The sequence below is a fragment of the Panulirus ornatus genome, chromosome 35 (genome assembly GCF_036320965.1).
Source record: "Panulirus ornatus isolate Po-2019 chromosome 35, ASM3632096v1, whole genome shotgun sequence".
NCBI classification, from domain to species: domain Eukaryota; kingdom Metazoa; phylum Arthropoda; class Malacostraca; order Decapoda; family Palinuridae; genus Panulirus; species Panulirus ornatus.
In genome coordinates, this window is record NC_092258.1 from 20,023,062 (window position 1) to 20,048,146 (window position 25,085).

Genomic DNA, 25,085 nt, shown 5'->3' on the forward strand with positions numbered 1-25,085 from the left:
CCTGATGCAAGATGTGTCCCTCATGGAAGATGTGTCCCTCATGGAATCGGTGTTCCGCATGCAGGATGTGTTCCTCATGCAAGATGTGTTCCTCATGTAAGATGTTTCATTCTTGGAAGGCGTGTCCCTCATGAAAGTAGTGTCCCTTATAGAAGATGTGTCCCTCATGCAAGATGTGTTCCTCATGGAAGATGTTTCCCTGATGGAAGATGTGTCCCTCATGCAAGATGTGTCCCTTATGGAAGATGTGTCCCTCATGAGAGATATGTCCCTGATACAGGATGAGCTCCTCCTGGAAGATTGTTCCTCATGGAAGATATGTTCCTCATGCAAGATACGTCCCTACTGGAAGATGTGTTCCTCAAGATGTGTTCCTAATGCAAGATGTGGCCCTCATGCAAGATGTTTTCCTCATGCAAGATGTGTTCCTCATGCAAGATGTGTCCATCATGCAAGATGTATTCCTCATGCAAGATGTATTCCTCATGGAAGATGTGTCCTTTATGGAAGATGTATCGCTCATGGAAGATGTGTCTCTCGTGGAAGACGTGTTCCTCATACAAGATGTTTCTCATACAAGATGTGTTCCTCAAGCAAGATGTGTCCCTCATGCAAAATGTGTTCCTCATGGAAGATGTGGCCCTCATGGAAGATGGGTTCCTCTTGCAAGATCTGTTCCTCATGCAGGATGTGTCCGTCATGGAAGATGTGTTCCTCATGGAAGACGTGCCCCTCATGGAATATGTGTTCTTCATGGAAGACTTGCACCTCATTCAAGATGTGTCCCCCATGGAAGATGTAATCCTCATGGAAGATATGTTCCTCATGGAAGATGTGTCCCTTGTGGAAGATATGTCTCTAATGAAAGACGTGTTCCTCATGTAAGATGTGTTTTTCATGCAAGATGTGCTACTCATGCAACATGTGTCCCTCATGCAAGATGTGTTCCTCATGCAAGATGTGTTTCTCATGGAAGACGTGTTCCTCATGAAAGATGTATTCTTCTTGATTGATATGTTCCTCACGGAAGACGTGCCCCTCATGGAAAATATGCCCATCACGGAAGATGTGTTCCTTATGCAAGATGTGTCCCTCATTTAATATGTTTCCCTCATGGAAGATATGTTCCTTAAGGAAGATGTGTTCCACATGGAAAACGTGTCCCTCATGGAAGACGTGTTCCTCATGGAAGATGTACTATTCATAAAAATGTGTTCCTCATGGAAGATGTGTCCCTCATGAAACATGCGTTCCTCATGCAAGATGTGTCCTTCATGGAAGATGTGTTCCTCATGCAAGATTTGTTCCCTAATGCAAGATGTGCCACTCATGCAAGATGTGCCACTCATGCAAGATGTTTCATTCATGCAAGATGTGTTCATCATGCAAGATGTGCCCATCATGCAAAATGTATTCATGCAAGATGTTTCCCTGATGGAAGATGTGTCACTTATGGAGGATGTGTCCCTTATGGAAGATGTGCCCCTCATGAGATATGTGTTCCTCATGCAGGATGTGCTCCTGGAAGATTGTTCCTCATGTAAGATATGTTCCTCAAGCAAGATGTGTCCCTAATAGATGATGTGTTCCTCATGCAAAGATTTGTTCCTAATGCAAGATGTGTCCCTCATGCAAGATATTTTTACTCATGCAACATGTGTTTCTCATGCAAGATGTGTCCATCATGCAAGATGTATTCCTCATGCAAGATGTGTCCCTCAAGCAAGATGTATTACAAGGGAGTTGTGTCCCTCATGCAACATGCGTTACTCATGCAGCATGTGTCCCTCATCTGAGATGTGTTCATCATGGAAGATATGTTCCTCTTTTAAGATGTGTTCCTCATGCAAGATACGTCCCTCATGCAAAATGTATTCCTCATGCAAGATGTGTTTTGCATGCAAGATGTTTTACTCATGCAAGATTTGTCCCTCATGCAAGATGTGTTCCTCATGCAAGATGTGTTCCTCATGCAAGATGTTTCCTTCATGGAAAATATGTTCATCATGCAAGATATGTCCCGCATGCAAGATGTGTCCGCCATGTATGATGTGTTCCTAATGCAAGATGTGTCCTTCATGGAAGATGTGTTCCTCATGCAATATATGTCGCTCATGGAAGATGTGTTCCTCATGCAAGATGTACCCCTCATGGGAGGATGTGTCCCTCATGGAAGAAGTGCTCCTATTGCAAGATATGCCCTTCATGGAAGATGTGTTCCTCATGCAAGATGTGTTTCCCACGAAATAAGTGTTCCTCATACAGGATGTGTTCCTCAGGCAAGATGTGTCTCTCATGTAAGATGTGTTGTTAATGCAAGATGTGTCCCCCATGGAAGATGTATCCCTCATTCAATATTTGGCCCTCATGGAAGATGTGTTCCTCATGAAAGATGTCTCCCTCATCGGAGATGTGTCCCTCATTGAAAATGTGTTCCTTTTGCAAAATATATCCCTCATGGAAGATGTGTTCCTCATGCAAGATGTGTCCCTCATGCAAGATGTGTTCCTCATGCAAGATGTGGCCCTCATGCAAGATGTGTCCCTCATGCAAGATGTGTTTCTCATGGAAGTTGTGCTCCCTATGGAATATGTATCCCTCATGGAAAATGTGTCCCTCATGGAAGATGTGTCCCTCATGAAAGATATGTTCCTCATGCAAAAATGTGTCCCTCAAGGAAGATGTTTTCCTCATGCAATATATGTCCCTCATGGAAGATGTGTTCCTCATGCAAGATGTGTCCCGCATGGGAAATGTGTCCCTCATGGGAGATGCGTTCCTCAAGCAAGATATGTCCCACATGGAAGATGTGTTCCTCATTCAAGATGTGTCCCTCATGCAATATGTGTTCCTCATGCAGGATGTGTTCTTCATGCAAGATATGTACCTCATGGACGATGTGTTCCTCATGCAAGGTGTGTCCCTCATGGAATATGTGCTCTTCCTGCAAGACATGTTCCTCATGCAAGACGCGTTCCTCATGCAAGATGTGTTCTTCCTGCAAGACGTGTTCCTCATGGAAGATGTGCTCCTTATGAAATATGTGTCCCTCATGGAAGATGTGTTCCTCATGGAAGATGTGTCCCTAATGAAAGATATGTTCCTCATGCAAGAGGTGTCCCTCATGAAAGTTGTCCTTATGGAAGATGTGTCCTTCATGAAAGAAATGTTCCTCATGCAAGATGTGTCCCTCATGCAAGATGTGTTACTCAAGTAAGATGTGTCCCTCATGCACATGTGTTCCTCATGCAAGATGTGTCCATCATACAAGATGTATTCCTCACTCAAGATATGTCCCTCAGACAAGATGCGTTACTCATGGAAGATGTGTCCCTCATGCAACATGTGTTACTCATGCAACATGTGTCCCTCATCTAAGATGTATTCATCATGGAAGATGTGTTTCTCATGCAAGATGTGTTTCTCGTGCAAGATGCGTCCCTCATGCAAAATGTGTTCCTAATGCAAGATATGCTCTGCATGCAAGATGTTTTACTCATGCAAGATTTGACCCTCATGCAAGATGTGTTTCTCATGCAAGATGTGTTCCTCATGCAAGATGTTTCCTTCATGGAAAATATGTTCGTCATGTAAGATATGTCCCGCATGCAAGATGTGTCCCTCATGGAAGATGTGTTCCTCATGCAATATATATCCCTCATGGAAGACGTGTTCCTCATGCAAGAAGTGCCCCTCATGGGAAAAGTGTCCCTCACGGAAGAAGTGCTCCTCTTGCAAGATATGTCCTCAATGGAAGATGTGTTCTTCATGCAATATATATCCCTCATGGAAGATGTGTTCCTCATGCAAGACGTGTCCCTCACGGAATATGTGTTCCTTATGCAGGATGTGTTCGTCACGCAAGATGTGTCCCTCATTTAAGATGTCTTCCTAATGCAAGATGTGTCCCCCATGGAAGATGTGTTCCTCATTCAATATATGGCCCTAATGGATGATTTGTTCCTCATGAAAGATATCTCCCTCATAGGAGATGTGTCCCTCATTGAAGATGTGTTCCTCTTGCAAGATATGTCCCTCAGGGAAGATGTGTTCCTCATGCAAGATGTGTCCTTCATGCAAGATGTGTTCCTCATGCAAGATACGTCCCTCATGCAAAATGTGTCTTCAAGCAAGATGTGTTCCTCATGCAAGATGTGTTCCTCATGGAAGATGTGCTCCTCGTGGAATATGTGTCCCTCATGGAAAATGTGTTCCTCATGGAAGATGTGTCCCTCATGAAAGATATGTTCCTCATGCAAAATGTGTCCCTCAAGGAAGATGTGTTCCTCATGCAATATATGTCCCTCATGGAAGATGTGTTCCCCATGCAAGATGTGTCTCGCATGGGAAATGTATCCCTCATGGGAGATGTGTTCCTTAAACAAGATATGTCCCACATGGAAGATGTGTTCCTCATTCAAGATGTGTCCCTCAAAGGAATATATGTGTTCCTCATGCGGCGATGTGTTCTTCATGCAAGATATGTTTCCTCATGGAAGATGGTTATTCCTCATGCAAGATGTTGTCCCCTCATCTAAGATGTGTGTCATCATGGAAGAATGTGTTCTTCATGCAAGATGTGTTCCTCATGCTAGATGCGTTCCCTCGATAGCAAGATGTGGCCCCTTATGCAATATATGGTCCTCCTGCAGATATGTGCCTCATGCAAAGACGTGTCCCTCATGCAAGATGTGTCCTCATGCAAGATGTGTTCCTCATGGAAGATGATGCTCCTTATGATATCAGCCAAGAGATGTGTTCCTCATGGAATATATGTCCCTCATGAAAGATGTGTTCCTCATGAAAGATGTGCCCCTCATGGTTGATATGTCCCTCATGGAAGAAGTGTTCCTCTTGCAAGATACGTCCCTCATGAAAGATTTGTTCCTTATGCAAGATGCGTCCCTCATGGAAGATGTGTTCCTCATGCAATATATGTCCCTCATGAAAGATTTGTTCCTCATTCAAGATATGCCCCTCATGGGTGATGTGTCCCTCATGGAAGAAGTGTTCCTCTTGCAAGATATGTCCTTCATGAAAGATTTGTTCCTTATGCAAGATGCGTCCCTCATGGAATATGTGTTCCTCTTGCAGGATGCGTTCCTCATGCAACATATGTCCCTCATGGAAGATGTGTTCCTCATGAAAGATATGTTCATCATGGGAGATGTGTCCCTCATGGAAGATGTGTTTCTCTGGCAAGATATGTCCCTCATGGAAGATGTGTTCCTCATGCAAAAATGTGTCCCTCATGGAATATGTGTTCATCATACAAAATAGATGTATTCCACACGAAAGATGTATCCTTCATGGAAGATGTGTTCCTCATGGAAGATATGTCCCTCATGCAACATGTGTTAACTCATGCAAGAATTGTCCTTTATAGATGTGTTCCTTATGCAAAATGTGTTCCCCATGCAAGATGTGTTCCTCATGCAAGATGTTTCCCTCTTGAAAATGTGTCCCTTCTGGAAGATATGTCCCTCATGCAAGATGTGTTCCTTATACAAGATTTGTTCCTCATGGAAGATTTTTTCCTGATGGAAGATGTGTCCCTCATGCAAGTTGTGTCCCTTACGGAAGATTTGTCCCTTATGGAAGATGTGTCCCTCATGAAAAATGTGTTCCTCACGCAGGATGTGCTCCTCCTAGAAGATTGTTCCTCATGTAAGATATGTTCCTCATGCAAGATGTGTCCCTAATGGAATATGTGTTCCTCATGCAGGATGTGTGATTCATGCAAGATGTGTCCCTCATGAAAGATGTGTTCCTCATGCAGGATACGTCCCTCATGGAAGATGTGTCCCTCATGCAAGATGTGTTCCTCATGCAAAATGTGTTCCTCATGCAAGATATGTCCCTCATGCAAGATGTGTCCCTCATGGAAGATGTGTTTCTCTTGCGAGATGTGTTCCGCATGCAAGATATGTCACTCATGGAAGATGTGTTCCTTATGCAAGATGTGTCCCTCTTGCAAGATGTGTGTCCCTCAAGGAAGATGTGTTCCTCATGCAAGATATATTCCTCCTGGAAGATGTGTTCCTAATGCAAGATGTGTTCCTCATGCAAGATGTGTCCTTCATGAAAGATGTGTTCTTCAGCCAAGAGGTGTCCCTGGTGCAAGATGTTTTCCTGATGCAAGATGTGTTCCTCATGCAAGATGTGTCCCTCATGCAAGATGTGTTCTTCATGCAAGATGTGTCCCTAAAGGCAAGATGTGTCCTTATGGAAGATATGTCCCTTATGGACGATGTGTCCATCTGAGAGATGTGTTCCTCATGCAAGATGTGTCCCTCCTGAAAGATTTGTTCCTCATGTAAGATATGTTCCTAATGCAAGATGTGTCCCTAATGGAAGATGTGTTCCTCATACAAGATGTGTTCCTAATACAAGATGCGTCCCTCATGCAAGATGTTTTCCTAATGCAAGATGCGCTCCTCATGCAAGATGTGGTCCATCATGCAAGATGTGTCCATCATGCAGATGTATTCCTCATGCAGGATGTGTCCCTCATGCAGGATGTGTTCCTCATGCAAGCGTGTCCCCCTCATGCAAGATGCGTTCCACATGAAAAGATGTGTTCCTCATGGAAGATGTGCTCCTTATGAAATATCAGTCGCTCATGGAAGATGTGTTCCTCATGGAAGATGTGTCCCTCATGAAAGATATGCTCTTCATGCAAAATGTGTCCCTCATGAAAGTTTTGTCCTTATGGAAGATGTGTCCTCATGAAAGATATGTTCCCTCACAAATGTGTTCCTCATGCAAGATGTGTCCCTCATCTAGTGTTCATCATGGAAGATGTGTTTCTCATGCAAGATGTGTTCCTCATGCAAGATGCGTCCCTCATGCAAGATGTTCCTCTATGCAAATATGTGTTCCTCTGCAAGATGTTTTCCTCATGCAAGATTGTCCCTCATGCAAGATGTGTTCCTTATGCAAGATGTGTTCCTCATGAAGATGTGTCCTTATGGAATATGTGTCGTCTGATGGAAGATGTGTTCCATGCATGGAAGATGTGCCCCTCATGAAAGATTGTCCTCATGCAAGATGTGTCCTCATGAAATTTGTTCCTTATGAAGATGTGTCCCTCATGAAGATTGTTCCTCATGCAAGATGTGTCCCTCATGCAAGAAGTGTTGCTCAAGGAAGATGTGTCCTCTATGCAACATGTGTTCCTTATGCAACATGTGTCCCTCATTGAAGATGTGTTCCTCATCGAAGATCTGTTCCTATGGAAGATGTCTTCGACATGCAATATGTGTTCCTTATGCAAGAAATGTGTCGTCATGCAAGATTGTTCCTCATGCAAGATGTGTCCGCATGCAAGATGTGTTCCTCATGCAAGATGTTTCCTTCATGGAAAATATGTTCCTCATACAAGATATGTCCCGCAGCCAGACGTGTCCACCATGTAAGATGTGTTCCTAATGCAAGATGTGTTCCTCATGCAAGATGTGTCCCTCATGGGAAGTGTGTCCCCTGCATGGAAGAAGTGTTCCTCTTCAAGATATGTTCCTCATGGAAGATGTGTTCATCATGCAAGATGTGTCCCTCACGGAAGAGGTGTTCCTCATGCAGGATGTGTCCTCATGTAAGATGTGTCCCTCATGTAAACTGTGTTCTTAGTGAAAGATGTGTCCCTCATGGAAGATGTGTTCCTCATGCAATATATATCCCTCATGGAAGATGTGCCCCTTTTGGGATATGTGTCCCTCATAGAAGAAGTGTTCCTCTTGCAAGACATATCCCTCATGGAAGATGTGTTCCTCATGCAAGATGTGTCCCTCATGAAATATGTGTTCCTGATACAGGATGTGTTCCTCATGGAAGATGTGTTCCTCATGTAAGATGTGTTCCTGATGTAAGATGTGTCCCTCATGGAGATGTGTTCTCATACAATATACGTTCATCAAGGAAGATGTGTTCCTCATTAAAGATGTGTACCTGGTGGGAGATGTGTCCCTCATGGAAGATGTGTACCTCTTGCAGGATATGTCCCTCATGGAAGATTTGTTCCTCATGCACGATGTGTCCCGCATAGAGTATGTGTTCCTCATGCAGGATGTGTTCCTCATGCAAGATGTGTCCCTCATAGAATATGTGTTCCTAATGCAATATATGACCCTCATGGAAGATGTCTTCCTATGCAAGATATGTCCCTGATGGGAAATGTGTCCCTCATGGAAGATGTGTTCATCATGCAAGATATGTCCCACATGGAAGATGTGTTCCACATGCAAGATGTGTCCCATATGGAATGTGTTCTTCATGAAAAATGTGTTCCTCATGCAAGATGTGTCTCTCATGGAAGATGTGTTCCTCGTGCAAGCTGTGTCCCTCATGCAATATGTGTTCCTCATGCAGGATGTGTCCCTCATGCAACATGTGTTTCTCATGCAACATGTGTACCTCATGGAAGATGCGTTTCTCATGGAAGACTTGTGTTTCTCATGCAACATGTGTACCTCATGGAAGATGCGTTTCTCATGGAAGACTTGTTCCTCATGCAAGTCTTGATATGTTCCTCATGCGAGATGCGACCCTCATGCAAAATTTGTTCCTTATAAAAGATGTGTTCCTCATGCAAGATGTGTCCCTCATGCAAAAAGTGTCCCTCATGGAAGATGTGTTCCTCATGCAAGATGTATCCCTCATGCAAGATTTGTCCCTCATTCAAGAAGTGTCCCTCATGGAATATATGTTCCTCATGCAAGATATGTTCATCATGCAAAATGTGTACCCCTTGTATGATGTGTTCCTAATGCAAGATATGTCACAAATGGAAGATGTGTTCCTCATGAAATATATATCCCTCATGCAAGATATGTTCCTCATGCAAGATGTGCCCCTCATGGGAGATGTGTCCCTCATGCAAGATATGTTCCTCATGCAAGATGTGCCCCTCATGGGAGATGTGTCCCTCATGGAAGAAGTGTTGCTCTTGCAAGATATGTCCTTCATGGAAGATATGTTCCTCATGCAAGATTTGTCCCTCATGGAATAAGTGTTCCTCATGCAGGATGTGTTCCTCACGCAAGATGTGTCCCTCATTAAGATGTGCTCCTAATGCAAGATGTGCCCCTCATGGACGATGTTTTCCTCATGGAAGATGTGTCCCTCATGAAAGATATATTTCTCATGCAAGATGTGTCCCTCATGGAAGATGTGTCCCTTATGGAAGATGTGGCCCTTATGGAAGATGTGTTCCTCATGGATGATGTGATCCTCATAGAAAATGTGTCCCTCATGGAAGATGTGTTTCTCATGCAAAATGTGTTTCTCATGCAAGATGTATTCGTCTTGCAAGATGTTTCCCTCATATACGTTTTTCATTAAAGATGTGTCCCTCATGGAAGATGTGTCCCTTATGGAATATGTGTTCCTCATGTGAGATGTGTTCCTCATGGAAGTTGTGTTCCTCATGGAAGATGTATCCCTCATGGAAGATGTGTCTCTCATGGAAGCTGTGTCCCTTATGGAAGATGTGTCCCTTATGGAAGACATGTTCCTCATGGATGATGTGATCCTCATAGAAAATGTATCCGTCAAGGAAGATGTGTTTCTCATGCAAGATGTGTTTCTCATGCAAGATGTGTTCCTGTTGCAAGATGTTTCCCTCATATATGTTTTTCATTAAAGATGTGTCCCTCATGGAAGATGTGTCCCTTATCGAATATGTGTTCCTCATGGAAGATGTGTTCCTCATGGAAGATGTATCCCTCATGGAAGATGTGTCTCTCATGGAAGACGTGTTCCTCATACAAGATGTTTCTCATACAAGATGCGTTTCTCATACAAGATGTGTTCCTCATGCAAGATGTGTTCCTCAGGCAAGATGTGCTCCTCGTGGAAGACGTGCCTCTCATGAAAAATGGGTTCCTCATGCAAGATGTGTACTTCATGGAAGATGTGTTCCTCATGGAAGACGTGCCTCTTATGGAAGATGTGTTCCTCATGGAAGACGTGCCTTTTATGGAAGATGTGTTCCTCATGAAAGACGTGCCCCTCATTCAAGATGTGTCCCCATGGAAGATGTGTTCTTTATGGAAGATATGTTCCTCATGGAAGATGTGTCCCTTATGGAAGATATGTCCCTAATGAAACATGCGTTCATCATGGAAGATTTGTCCCTCATTAAAGATGTTTCCCTGATGGATGATGTGTCCCCAAAGCAAGATGTGTTCCTTATGGAAAATGTGTCCCTTATGGAAGATATGTCCTTCATGAGAGATGTGTTCCTCATGCAGGATGTGCTCCTCCTGGAAGATTGTTCCTCATGTAAGATATGTTCCTAATGCAAGGTGTGTCCCTAATGGAAGATGTGTTCCTCATACAAGATGTGTTCGTAATGCAAGATGTGTCCCTCATGCAAGATGTTTTCCTCATGCAAGATCAGTACCTCATGCAAGATTTGTCCATCATGCAAGATGTATTCCTCATGTAAGATGTGTCCCTCATGCAAGATGTGTTCCTCATGCAAGGTGTGTCCCTCATGCAACAAGTGTTTCTCATGCAACATGTGCCCCTCATGGAAGATGCGTTCCTCATGGAAGACTTGTTCCTCATGCAAGATGTGTTCATGCGAGCTGCGACCCTCATGCAAAATTTGTTCCTTATAAAAGATGTGTTCCTCATGCAAGACGTGTCCCTCATGCAAGATTTGTCCCTCATGCAAGAAGTGTTCCGCATGGAAGATGTGTTCCTCATACAAGATGTTTCCTTCATGGAATATATGTTCCTCATGCAAGATATGTTCCTCATGCAAAATTTGTCCCCCATGTATGATGTGTTCGTAATGCAAGATATGTCACAAATGGAAGATGTGTTCCTCATGAAATATATGTCCCTCATGCAAGATATGTTCCTCGTGCAAGATGTGCCCCTCATGGGAGATGTGTTCCTCGTGGAAGAAGTGTTGCTCTTGCAAGATATGTCCTTCATGGAAGATATGTTCCTCATGCAAGATTTGTCCCTCATGGAATATGTGTTCCTCATGCAGGTGTTCCTCACGCAAGATGTATACCTCATGTAAGATGTTTTCCTAATGCAAGATATGCCCCTCATGGAAGATGTTTTCCTCATGGAAGTTGTGTCCCTTATGGAAGATGTGTCCCTCATGAGAGATATGTTCTTCATGCAAGATGTGTTCTTTATGGAAGATGTGTCCCTTATGGAAGATGTGTTCCTCATGTAAGACATGTTCCTCATGGATGATGTGTTCCTCATAGAAAATGTGTCCCTCACATAAGATATGTTTCTCATGCAAGATGTTTCCCTCATATATATGTTTTTCATTAAAGATGTGTCACTCATGGAAGATGCGTACCTTATGGAATACGTGTTCCTGATTTAAGATGTGTTCCTCATGGAAGATGTGTCCCTCATAGAAGATGTATCGCTCATGAAAGATGTGTCTCTCATGGAAGACGTGTTCCGCATGCAAGATTTGTTTCTCATAAAAGATGTGTTTCTCATACAGGATGTGTTCCTCATGCAAGATGTGTTCCTCATGCAAGATGTGTCCCTCATGCAAGATGTGTTCCTCATAGAAGACTTGCCCCTGATGAAAGATGGGCTCCTCATGTAAGATGTGTCCCTCATGGAAGATGTGTTCCTCATGGAAGACGTGCCTCTCATGGAAGATGTGTTCCTCATGGATGACGTGCCCCTAATTCAAGATGTGTCCCCCATGGAAGATGTGTTCCTCATGGAAGATTTGTTCCTCACGGAAGATGTGTTCCTTATGGAAGATATGTCCCTAATGAAACATGCGTTCTTCAAGCAAGAATTGTCCTTCAAGGAAAATGTGTTCCTTATGCAAGATGTCTTCCTCATGTAATATGTATTCCTCATCCAAGATATGTTCCTCATGGAAGATGTTTCCCTGATGGAAGATGTGTCCCTAAAGCAAGATGTGTCCGTTATGGAAGATGTGTCCCTTATGGATGATGTGTCCCTCATGAGAGATGTGTTCCTCATGCAGGATGTGTCCCTCATGCAAGATGTGTTCCTCATGGAAAATGTGTCCCTGATGCAACATGTGTTACTCATGCAACATGTATCCCACATGGAAGATGTGTTTCACGTGGGAGATGTGTTCCTCATGCAAGATGTGTTCCTCATTCAAGATGCGTCCCTCATGCAAATTCTGTTCCTCATGTAAGATGTGTTCCGCATGCAAGATATTTTACTCATGCAAGATTTGTCCCTCATGCAAGAGGTGTTCCTCATGCAAGATGTGTTCCTCATGCAAAATGTTTCCTTCATGGAATATATGTTCCTCATGCAAGATATGTTCCTCATGCAAAATGTGTCTCCCATGTATGATGTGTTCCTAATGCAAGATATGTCCCTAATGGAAGATGTGTTCCTCATGCAATATATGTCCCTCATGGAAGATATGTTCCTCATGCAAGATGTTTCCCTCATGGAATATGTGTTCCTCATGAAGGATGTGTTCCTCACACAAGATGTGTCCCTCATGTGAGACGTGTTCCTAATGCAAGATGTGTTCCACATGCAATATATGTCCCTCATGGAAGATGTGTTCCTCAAGAAAGATGTGTCCTTCATGGGAGATGAGTCCTTCATGGAAGATGTGTTCCTGTTGCAAGATATGTCCCTCATGGAAAATGTGCTCCTCATGTAAGATGTGTCCCTCATGGGATATGTATTCCTCATGCAGGATGTGTTCCTCATGCAAGATGTATCCCTCATGCAAGATATGTTCCTCATGCAAGATGTGTCCCTCAAGGAAGATGTGATCCTCATGCAATATATGTCCCTCATGGAAGATGTGTTCCTCATGCAAGATGTGTCCCTCATGAGAAATGTGTCCCTCATAGAGGATGTGTTCCTGATGCAAGATATGTCCCACATGGAAGATGTGTTCTTCATGAAAGATGTGTCCCTCATGGAATATGTGTTCCTCATGCAAGATGTATCCTTTATGCAATATGTGTTCCTCATACAAGATGTGTTCCTCATGCAATATATGTCCCCATCATGGATGATGTGTTCCTCTTGCAAGATATGTCCCTCATGAAAGATGTGTTCCTCTTGCAAGATATGTCCCTCATGGATAATGTGTTCCTCATGTAAGATGTGTCCCTCATGGGATATGTATTCCTTATGCAGGATGTGTTCCTCATGCAAGATGTGTCCCTCATGAGAAATGTGTCCCTCATAGAAGATGTGTTCCTGATGCAAGATATGTCCCAAATGGAAGATGTGTTCTTCATGAAAGATGTGTCCCTCATGGAATATTTATTCCTCATGCAAGATGTGTTCCTTATGCAATATGTGTTCCTCATGCAAGATGTGTTCCTCGTGCAAGATGTCCCCATCATGGATGATGTGTTCCTCTTGCAAGATATGTCCCTCAGGAAGGATGTGTTCCTCATGCAAGATGTGCTCCTCATGGATATTTATTCTCATGCAAGATGTGTTCCATATGCAAATATGTGTTCCTCATGCAAGATGTGTTCCTCGTGCAAGATGTCCCCATCATGGATGGATGTGTTCCTCTTGCAAGATATGTCCCTCATGTAAGAATATGTTTCTCATGCAAGATGTGTCTCTAATGGAAGATGTGTTCCTCATGAAGATGTGTTCCTCAGCAAGATGTGTCCATCAGGAGAAATCCCTGTCCCTCATAGAAGATGTGTTCATGATGCAAATATATCTCAATGGAAGATGGGTTTTTCATGAAAAGATGTGTCCCTCATGGGATTATGTATTCCTCATGCAAGATGTGTCCCCTTATGCAATATGTGTTCCTCATGAAAGATGTGTTCCTCGTGCAAGATGTCCCCATCATGGATGAATGTGTTCCTCATGCAAGATGTTTCCCTCATGCAAGATGTGTTCTTCATGCAAGATGTGTTCCTCATACAAGATCTGTTCTTCATGCAAGGTGTGTTCCTCATGCAAGATATTTCCCTTATGCAAGATGTGTCCCTCATGCAATATGTGTACCTCATGCAAGATGTGTTCCTCATGCAAGATGTGTTCTTCATTCAAGATGCGTTCCTCATGCAAGATGTGTCCCCCATGCCAGATGTGTTCCTCATGTTGGATGTGCCCCTCGTGTAAGATGTGTTCCTCATGCAAGATATGTTTCTCATACAAGATGTGTTCCTCATGCAAGATGTGTCCCTCATGCAAGATGTGTTCCTCATGCAAGATTTATCCCTCATGCAAGATGTGTTCCTCATGCAAGATGAGTCCGTCAAGCAAGATGTGTTCCTCATGCAAGATTTATCCCTCATGCAAGATGTGTTCCTAATGCAAGATGTGTCCCTCATGCAAGATGTGCTCCTCATGCAAGATGCGTTCCTCATGGAAGAATGTTCCTCACGCAAGATGTGTTCCTCATGCAAGATGTTTCCATCATGCAAGATATGTCCCTCATGCAAGATATGTTTCTCATACAAGATGTGTTCCTCATGCAAGATATGTCCCTCATGCAAGGTGTGCTCCTCATGCAAGATGTGTCCCTCTTGCAAGATGTGTTCCTCATGCAAGATGTGTCCTCATGCAAGATGTGTCCTCATGCAAGATGTGTTCCTCATGCAAGATGTGATCCTCATGCAAGATGTGTTCCTCATGCAACATATGTCCATAATGTCACAGGTAGTAGGATGAATGTGGGTCATCTGAGGACCACATGGTGGCTCTCTCTTACAAAGACACGTTTTCCCTTATTTTTGGGGAAAATTTGAGTTGTTAATTGGTTAGGAAACTCACTTGACGAGATGAGTTCACATCGGTTGTAAGCTTCATAAAGAAGACTTCTCAGTATCATTACTAGTATATCTATTGCTTTAGAATGCTTAATTTTAGTAACCATATCCTTATCATATAAGTGTTTCCGAAAGGTCTTCTGCTTGCTCAAAGATATTGTCTTGAGGCCAGTTATATAACTGGAGTGCCATATGTATATCAACCATGTACTTAGCTTCTCAAGAATGTATGTACTCCACATAGTGAGGAATGGATGCACATAGTGAGGAATGGATGCACATAGTGAGGAATGGATGCACATAGTGAGGGGTGGATGCACATAGTGAGGGGTGGATGCACATAGTGAGGGATGGATGCACATAGTGAGGGGTGGATGCACATAGTGAGGGGTGGATGCACATAGTGAGGGATGGATGCACATAGTGAGGGGTGGATGCATATAGTGAGGGATGGATGCACATAGAGGAATGGATGCACATAGTGAGGAATGGATGCACATAGTGAGGGGTGGATGCACATAGTGAGGGGTGGATGCATATAGTGAGGGATGGATGCACATAGAGGAATGGATGCACATAGTGAGGGATGGATGCACATAGTGAGGGGTGGATGCACATAGTGAGGAATGGATGCACATAGTGAGGGGTGGATGCACATAGTGAGGGATGGATGCACATAGTGAGGGATGGATGCACATAGTGAGGGATGGATGCACATAGTGAGGGATGGATGCACATAGTGAGGGATGGATGCACATAGTGAGGGATGGATGCACATAGTGAGGGATGGATGCACATAGTGAGGGATGGATGCACATAGTGAGGGGTGGATGCACATAGTGAGGGGTGGATGCACATAGTGAGGGGTGGATGCACATAGTGAGGGATGGATGCACATAGTGAGGGATGGATGCACATAGTGAGGGATGGATGCACATAGTGAGGGATGGATGCACATAGTGAGGGGTGGATGCACATAGTGAGGGATGGATGCACATAGTGAGGGATGGATGCACATAGTGAGGGATGGATGCACATAGTGAGGGATGGATGCACATAGTGAGGGATGGATGCACATAGTGAGGGGTGGATGCACATAGTGAGGGATGGATGCACATAGTGAGGGATGGATGCACATAGTGAGGGGATGGATGCACATAGTGAGGGTGGATGCACATAGTGAGGGGTGGATGCACATAGTGAGGGATGGATGCACATAGTGAGGGATGGATGCACATAGTGAGGGATGGATGCACATAGTGAGGGATGGATGCACATAGTGAGGGGTGGATGCACATAGTGAGGGATGGATGCACATAGTGAGGGATGGATGCACATAGTGAGGGATGGATGCACATAGTGAGGGGTGGATGCACATAGTGAGGGATGGATGCACATAGTGAGGGATGGATGCACATAGTGAGGGATGGATGCACATAGTGAGGGATGGATGCACATAGTGAGGGATGGATGCACATAGTGAGGGATGGATGCACATAGTGAGGGATGGATGCACATAGTGAGGGATGGATGCACATAGTGAGGGATGGATGCACATAGTGAGGGATGGATGCACATAGTGAGGGATGGATGCACATAGTGAGGGATGGATGCACATAGTGAGGGATGGATGCACATAGTGAGGGATGGATGCACTAGTGAGGGTGGATGCACATAGTGAGGGATGGATGCACATAGTGAGGGATAGATGCACATAGTGAGGGGTGGATGCACATAGTGAGGGATGGATGCACATAGTGAGGGATAGATGCACATAGTGAGGGATGGATGCACATAGTAAGGGATGGATGCACATAGTGAGGGATGGATGCACATAGTGAGGGATGGATGCACATAGTGAGGGGTGGATGCACATAGTGAGGGATAGATGCACATAGTGAGGGGTGGATGCACATAGTGAGGGATGGATGCACATAGTTAGGGATGGATGCACATAGTGAGGGGTGGATGTAATTGGTGCTGTAGTGTACGAGGCAACATAATGACCACAAGTACTGACCTGGTGTGAGGCAGTAGGAAGTGAGAGGAAGGTAAGTTTATAGTATGGTAGACCAGCTCGTCTTGCAGCCTCCGTCAATACACGTAGTATGTTGCCTCCTTGGTTGACATTCACCTGTCGGTACACAATCGTTGTTGACCTAACATGTATGTCATTATTGACCATCATGATATATTGACATCATTTTTGTACTGACCTGAATCATGTTCGTGGTGCCACTCCTCTCAGTTATTTGTTTCCTTGATTGAAGAAGTATTGTCTGGGACAACCTGTCAACAAAGATATCAAGACTCAACAAACTAAGCTCATTCCAGGTTTTCTTAATAACAATATAAACACAAATATTATTCATGAAGATCTGACACCAGTCATAGTGATGCATTGCTCGCTACATCTTCCCAAAGCCATATTTTCCATTCCTTATGGGAGTTCTATGTTTCTTCTCGACTTTAGAACATTTTCTCTTTAAATTGTCATATCATTTTTCTTCTCTAATTCAGATTTTACCATGAAATTGTCTTACTAATGTTTAATACTGTGCCAAAATGTTTTCACTTCCTATGGCACATATAGAGAATATGACATGTTTTAGTATTCCTGACAATATATCTTATGTTCTAGTATTCCTGACCATATATCATATGTTCTAGTATTCCTGACCATATATCTTATGTTCTAGTATTCCAGACCATATATCTTATGTTCTAGTATTCCTGACCATATATCTTCTGTTCTAGTATTCCTGACCATATATCTTGTGTTCTAGTATTCCTGACCATATATGTTCTAGTAATCCTGACCATATATCTTGTGTTCTAGTATTCCTGACCATATATCTTAGGTTCTAGTATTCCTGACCATATATCTTGTGTTCTAGTATTCCTGACCATATATGTTCTAGTAATCCTGACCATATATCTTGTGTTCTAGTATTCCTGACCATATATGTTCTAGTATTCCTGACCATATATTTTATGTTCTAGTATTCCTGACCATATATGTTCTAGTATTCCTGACCATATGTCTTATGTTCTAGTATTGCTGACCATATATCTTGTGTTCTAGTATTCCTGACCATATATGTTCTAGTAATCCTGACCATATATCTTATGTTCTAGTATTCCTGACCATATATCTTATGTTCTAGTATTCCTGACCATATATCTTATGTTCTAGTATTGCTGACAATATATGTTCTAGTATTCCTGACCATATATCTTGTGTTCTAGTAATCCTGACCATATATCTTATGTTCTAGTATTCCTGACCATATATGTTCTAGTATTCCTGACCATATATCTTATGTTCTGGTATTGCTGACCATATATGTTCTAGTATTCCTGACCATATATCTTGTGTTATAGTATTCCTGACCATATATCTTGTGTTCTAGTATTCCTGACCATATATCTTATGTTCTAGTATTCCCGACCATATATCTTGTGTTCTAGTATTCTTGACCATATATGTTCTAGTATTCCTGACCATATATCTTGTGTTCTAGTATTCCTGACCATATATGTTCTAGTATTCCTGCCCATATATCTTATGTTCTAGTATTCCTGACCATATATCTTATGTTCTAGTATTCCTGACCATATATCTTGTGTTCTAGTATTCCTGCCCATATATCTTATGTTCTAGTATTCCTGACCATATATCTTATGTTCTAGTATTCCTGACCATATATCTTATGTTCTAGTATTCTGACCATATATCTATGTTCTAGTATTCCTGACCATATATCTTATGTTCTATATGCTAATTCCTGACCATATATCTTATGTTCTAGTATTCTGACCATATATGTTCTAGTATTCCTGACCATATATCTTATGTTCTAGTATTGCTGACCATATATGTTCTAGTATTCCTGACCATATCATATGTTCTAGTATTCCTGACCATATATCTTATGTTCTAGTATTCCTGACCATAATATGTTCTAGTATTCCTGACCATATATCTTGTGTTCTAGTATTCCTGACCATATATCATATGTTCTAGTATTCCTGACCATATATGTTCTAGTATTCCTGACCATATATCTTATGTTCTAGTATTCCTGACCATATATCTTATGTTCTATTATTGCTGACCATATATGTTCTAGTATTCCTGACCATATATCTTATGTTCTAGTATTCCTGACCATATATCTTGTGTTCTAGTATTCCTGACCATATATCTTATGTTCTAGTATTCCTGACCATATATCTTGTGTTATAGTATTCCTGACCATATATCTTGTGTTCTAGTATTCCTGACCATATATGTTCTAGTAATCCTGACCATATATCTTATGTTCTAGTATTCCTGACCATATATCTTGTGTTATAGTATTCCTGACCATATATCTTGTGTTCTAGTATTCCTGACCATAAAACTTGTGTTCTAGTATTCCTGACCATATATCTTATGTTCTAGTTTTCCCGACCATATATATTGTGTTCTAGTATTCTTGACCATATATGTTCTAGTATTCCTGACCATATATCTTATGTTCTAGTATTCCTGACCATATATGTTCTAGTATTCCTGACCATATATCTTTTGTTCTAGTATTCCTGACCATATATCTTGTGTTCTAGTATTCCTGACCATATATCTTATGTTCTAGTTTTCCCGACCATATATCTTGTGTTCTAGTATTCTTGACCATAAATGTTCTAGTATTCCTGACCATATATCTTATGTTCTAGTATTGCTGACCATATATGTTCTAGTATTCCTGACCATATATCTTATGTTCTAGTATTCCTGATCATATATCTTATGTTCTAGTATTGCTGACCATATATGTTCTAGTATTCCTGACCATATATCTTATGTTCTAGCATTCCTGACCATATATCTTATGTTCTAGTATTCCTGACCATATATCATATGTTCTAGTATTCCTGACCATATATCTTATGTTCTAGTATTGCTGACCATATATGTTCTAGTATTCCTGACCATATATCTTATGTTCTAGTATTCCTGACCATATATCTTATGTTCTAGTATTCCTGACCATATATCTTGTGTTCTAGTATTCCTGACCATATATCTTGTGTTCTAGTATTCCTGACCATACATCATATGTTCTAGTATTCCTGACCATATATCTTATGTTCTAGTATTCTTGACCATATATGTTCTAGTATTCCTGACCATATATCTTATGTTCTAGTATTGCTGACCATATATGTTCTAGTATTCCTGACCATATATCTTATGTTCTAGTATTGCTGACCATATATGTTCTAGTATTCCTGACCATATATCTTATGTTCTAGTATTGCTGACCATATATGTTCTAGTATTCCTGACCATACATCATATGTTCTAGTATTCCTGACCATATAACTTATGTTCTAGTATTCCTGACCATATATGTTCTAGTATTCCTGACCATATAACTTATGTTCTAGTATTCCTGACCATATATGTTCTAGTATTCCTGACCATATATCTTGTGTTCTAGTATTCCTGACCACATATCATATGTTCTAGTATTCCTTACCATATATGTTCTAGTGTTCCTGACAATGTATCACAATGCTACTCTAATATGTTTACTGTAAACTGATTCATGCATTGATTTCAAAATATATCATCTTATTTGCTTTATTCAATGCCTCACTATATCTTTACTACATGAACCTTACTTGCTTTATTTAATGCCTTACTATATCTTTACTACATGAACCTTACTTGCTTTATTCAATGCCTCACTATATCTTTACTACATGAACCTTACTTGCTTTATTCAATGCCTCACTATATCTTTACTACATGAACCTTACTTGCTTTATTCAATGCCTCACTATATCTTTACTACATGAACCTTATTTGCTTTATTCAATGCCTCACTATATCTTTACTACATGAACCTTACTTGCTTTATTCAATGCCTCACTATATCTTTACTACATGAACCTTATTTGCTTTATTCAATGCCTCACTATATCTTTACTACATGAACCTTATATTCCTTTATGGACAAATGTCGCAGCACAGTGTTATGCCTCTCATCAATATCACACAGCACCTGCTACCTAATCACCAGCGTTCTTTATGCACCCTTTGGTGTCCTACACCCTGTGATGTCCTCCTGCATCCTATGGTGTTCTAATGTACCTTATGGTGTCCTCCTGCACCCTATGGTGTCCTCCTGCACCTATGATGTCCTCCTTTATCCTATGGAGTCCTCCTGCATCCTATGGTGTCATTCTGCACTCTAAGATGTCCTCCTGCTTCCTACGGTGTCCTCCTGCACCCTATGATGTCCTCCAACACACTATGGTGTCCTCTTGCACCCTATGGTGTCCTCCTGCACCCAAAGATGTTCTCCTGCTCCCTATGGTGTCCCCTGCACTCTATGGTGTCCTCCTGCAACTTACAATGTCTTCATGCACCCTATGGTGTCCTCCTGCATCCTATGGTGTCCTGCATCCTATGGTGTCCTCTTGTACCCTATGGTGCCCTCCTGCATCCTAAGGTGTCCTCCTGCACCCTAGGGTGTCCTCCAGAAACCTATGGTGTCCTCCTACACTCTATAATGCCCTCATGCACTTTATGGTGTCCTCCTGCACCCTCTGGTGTCCTTCTGCACCCTATGGTGTCCTCCTGCACTCTTTGGTGTCCTCCTGCACCCTATGATGTCCTTCTGCACCCTATGGTGTACTCCTGCACTCTTTGGCGTCCTCCTGCACCCTATGATGTCCTCAAGCACCATATGGTGTCCTCCTTCACCCTATGGCGTCCTCCTGCACTCTTTGGTGTCCTCCTGCACCCTATGATGTCCTCAAGCACCATATGGTGTCCTCCTGCACCCAATGGTATCTTCCTGAAACCCTATGGTGTCTCCCTGCACCCTATGATGTCCTCATGCACCCTATGGTGTCCTCCTGCACCCTATGGTGTCCTACTGCACCCTATGGTGTCCAACGGCATCCTATGGTGTCCTGCACCCTCTGGTCTCCTCCTGTACCCTATGGTGTCCTATTGAACCCTAAGATGAACTCATGCACCCTATGGTGTCGTCCTCCACCCTATGGTTATGGTGTCCTCATGAACCCTAAGATGTCCTCATGTACCCTGTGGTGTCATCCTGCACCCTCTGGTGTCCTGTAAACCTATGGAGAGATCCTGCATGCTATGGTGTCCGCCTGCATCCCAAGATATCCTACTGCACCCTATGGTGTCCTCCTGCATCCTGTGGTGTCCTAGTGCATCCTATGGTGTCCTCCTGCACAATATGGTGTCCTCCTACACCCTATGGTGACCTCATGCTTCCCATAATGTCTTCCTGCATCTATCGTGTCCTCCTGCAACCAATGGTGTCCTCCTGCACCCTATGATATGCTCCTGCACTCCGTGATCTCCAGCTGCACCCTATGGTGTTCTCATGCACCCTATGATGTCTTCCTGCACTCTGTGATGTCCTCCTGGATCCTAAGGTGACCTCCTGCACCCCATGTTGTCCTCCTAGACGCTGTGGTGTCCTCCTGTACACTATGATGTCCTCCTGAACACTATGATGTCCTCCAACACGCTAATGTGTCCTCCTGCACTCTATGGTTTCCTCCTGCATCCAAGGAGTCCTGCTCCCTATGGTATCCTCCTGCACCCTATGGAGTCCTCCTGCAACTTATAATGTCCTCATGCACCCTATGGCATCCTCCTACACCCTATAATGTCTTCGTGCACCCTATGGTGTCCTCCTGCACCCTATACTGTTCTTACGTACCCTATGGTGTCCTAATGCACCCTATGGTGTCCAACTGTACCCTATGGTGTCCTCCTGCACCCTATGATATCCTCCTGCATCCTTTGGAGTCCTCCTGCACCCTATAGTGTCATCCTGACCCTATGATGTCCTCCTGCATCTTATGGTGTCCTCCTGCACTCCATGACGTCTTCCAACACACTATGGTGTCCTCCTGCACCCTATAGCGTCCTCCTGCACCCTACGATGTTCTCCTGCGCCCTATGGTGTCCTCCTGCACCCTATGGTGTCCTCCTGCACCCTATGGTGTCCTCCTGCACCCTATGGTGTCCTTCTTCACCCTTTGTTTTACTCCTGCACCCTATGATGTCCTCCTGCATCCTATGGTGTCCTCATGCATCCTAAGGTATCCTCCTGCAACATATAATGTCATCCTGTACCTTATGGTGTCATCCTGCACCCAATGGTGTCCTTCTGCACCCTATGGTGTCCTCCTACACCCTATGTTGTCTTCCTACATCCTAAGGTGTCCTCCTGCACCCTAGGGTATCCTCCAGCAACCCATGGGGTCCACCTTCACCCTATAATGCCCTCATGCGCCGTATGGTGTCCTCCTGGACGCTCTGGTGTCCTCCTGTACCCTATGGTGTCCTATTGCACCCTATGATGTCTTCATGCACCCTATGGTGTCCTCCTGCAACCTATGGTGTCCTCCTGCACCCTATGTTGTACTCCTGCACCCTATGATATCCTCCTGCACCCTATGGTGTCCACCTGCACCCTATGGAGGTCTTCTGAAACCTTATGGTGTCTTCCTGCGACCTTTGATATCCTCATGCACCCTATGGTGTCCTCCTGCACCCTATGGTGGCCTACTGCACCCTATGGTGCCCAAGTGCATCCTATGGTGTCCTCCTGCACTCTCTGGTGTCCTCATGCACCCTATGATGTCCTCCTGCATCCTACAGTGTCCTCCTACTCCCTATGGTGTTCTCTTGCACCCCCTACAACTTATAATGTCCTCATGTACCATATGGTATCCTCGTGCACCCTGTAATGTCCTCATGCACCCTATGGTGAACTTCTGCACCCTATAATGTCCTCGTGTACCCTATGGTGTCCTAATGCACCCTATAGCGTCCTCCTGCACCCAATGGTGTTCTAATGCACCATATGATATCCTCCTGTATCCTATGGAGTCCTCCTGCGCCTTACAGTGTCATCCTTCACCCTATGAAGTCCTCCTGCATCCTATGGTCCTTCTGCACCCTATGACGTCCTCCAACACACTATGGTGTCCTTCAGCACCCTATGGTGTCCTCCTGCATCCTAAGATGTTTTCCTACTCCCTATGGTGTCCTCCTGCATCCTATGGTGTCCTCCGGCAACATATAATGTCCTTAAGTACACTATGGTATCCTCCTGCACCCTATGGTGTCCTCCTGCACCTTATGGTGTCTTTCTGCATCATGCGGTGTCCTCCTGCACCCTAAGGTGTCCTTCAGCAACCTATGGTGTCCTCCTGCATCCTATAATGCCCTCATACACCCTATGGTGTCCTCGTGCACCCTCTGGTATTTCCTGCATCCTATGGTGTCCTATTGCACCCTATGAAGTCTTCATGCACCCTATGGTGTCCTCCTGCACCCTCTGGTGTACTCCTGCACTATATGGAGTCATCCTGCACCCTATGGTGTCTACCTGCACCCTATGGAGTCCTTCTGAAACCCTATGGTGTCTTTCTGCGACCTTTGGTATCCTCCTGCACCCTATGGCGTCTACCTGCACCTTATGGAATCCTTCTGAAACCCTATGGTATCCTCCTGCACCCTATGGTGGCCTACTGCACCCTATGGTGCCCAGGTGCAACCTATGGTGTCCTCCTGCACCCTCTGGTGTCCTCATGTATCCTATGATGTTCTCCTGCATCCTATGGTGTCCTTCTACACCCTATGAAGTCCTCCAACACACTATGGTGTCCTTCAGCACCCTATGGTGTCCTCCTGTACCCTGCGATGTTCTCCTGCTCCCTATAGTGTCCCCCTGCACCCTATGATGTCCTCCGGCAACATATAATGTCCTCAAGCACCCTATGGGGTCCTCCTGCACCCTATGGTGTCCTCCTGCACCCTATGGTGTCTTTCTGCATCCTACGGTGTCCTCCTGCACCCTAGGGTGTCCTCCAGCAACCTATGGTGTCCTCCTGCACCCTATAATGCCCTCATGCACCCTATGGTGTCCTCCTGCACCCTCTGGTACCCTCCTGCACCCTATGGTGTCCTATTGCACCCTATGAAGTCGTCATGCACCCAATGGTGTCCTGCACCCCATGGTGTCATCCTGCAAAAGATGGTGTCCTCCTGCACCCTATGTTCTATTCCTGCACAGTATGATATCCTCCTGCACCCTATGGTGTCCTCCTGCACCCTATGGTGTCCCCCTGAAACCCTATGGTGTCTTTCTGCACCCTATGTTGACCTCATGAACCCTATGGTGTCCTACTGCACCCTATGGTGTCCTACTACATCCTATGGTGCCCAAGTGCACCCTATGGTGTCCTCCTGCACCCTATGGTGTCCACATGCACCCTAAGGTGTCCTCA

At 43.7% G+C, this 25,085-nt stretch overlaps 1 protein-coding gene across 1 annotated transcript in view; it reads right to left on the reverse strand.

Annotated features, from left to right (window-relative positions):
- The window catches only part of LOC139760210 (uncharacterized), a 554,062-nt gene that overhangs the window by 122,771 nt on the left and 406,206 nt on the right, over positions 1 to 25,085 (reverse strand). The window contains exons 16-17 of the mRNA XM_071683144.1: positions 16,964 to 17,036; positions 16,768 to 16,881 (exon numbers count right to left, since the gene is read on the reverse strand). Of these exons, the coding sequence (XP_071539245.1) occupies positions 16,768 to 16,881; positions 16,964 to 17,036 (187 nt within the window). The remainder of the gene's footprint in view (positions 1 to 16,767; positions 16,882 to 16,963; positions 17,037 to 25,085) is intronic.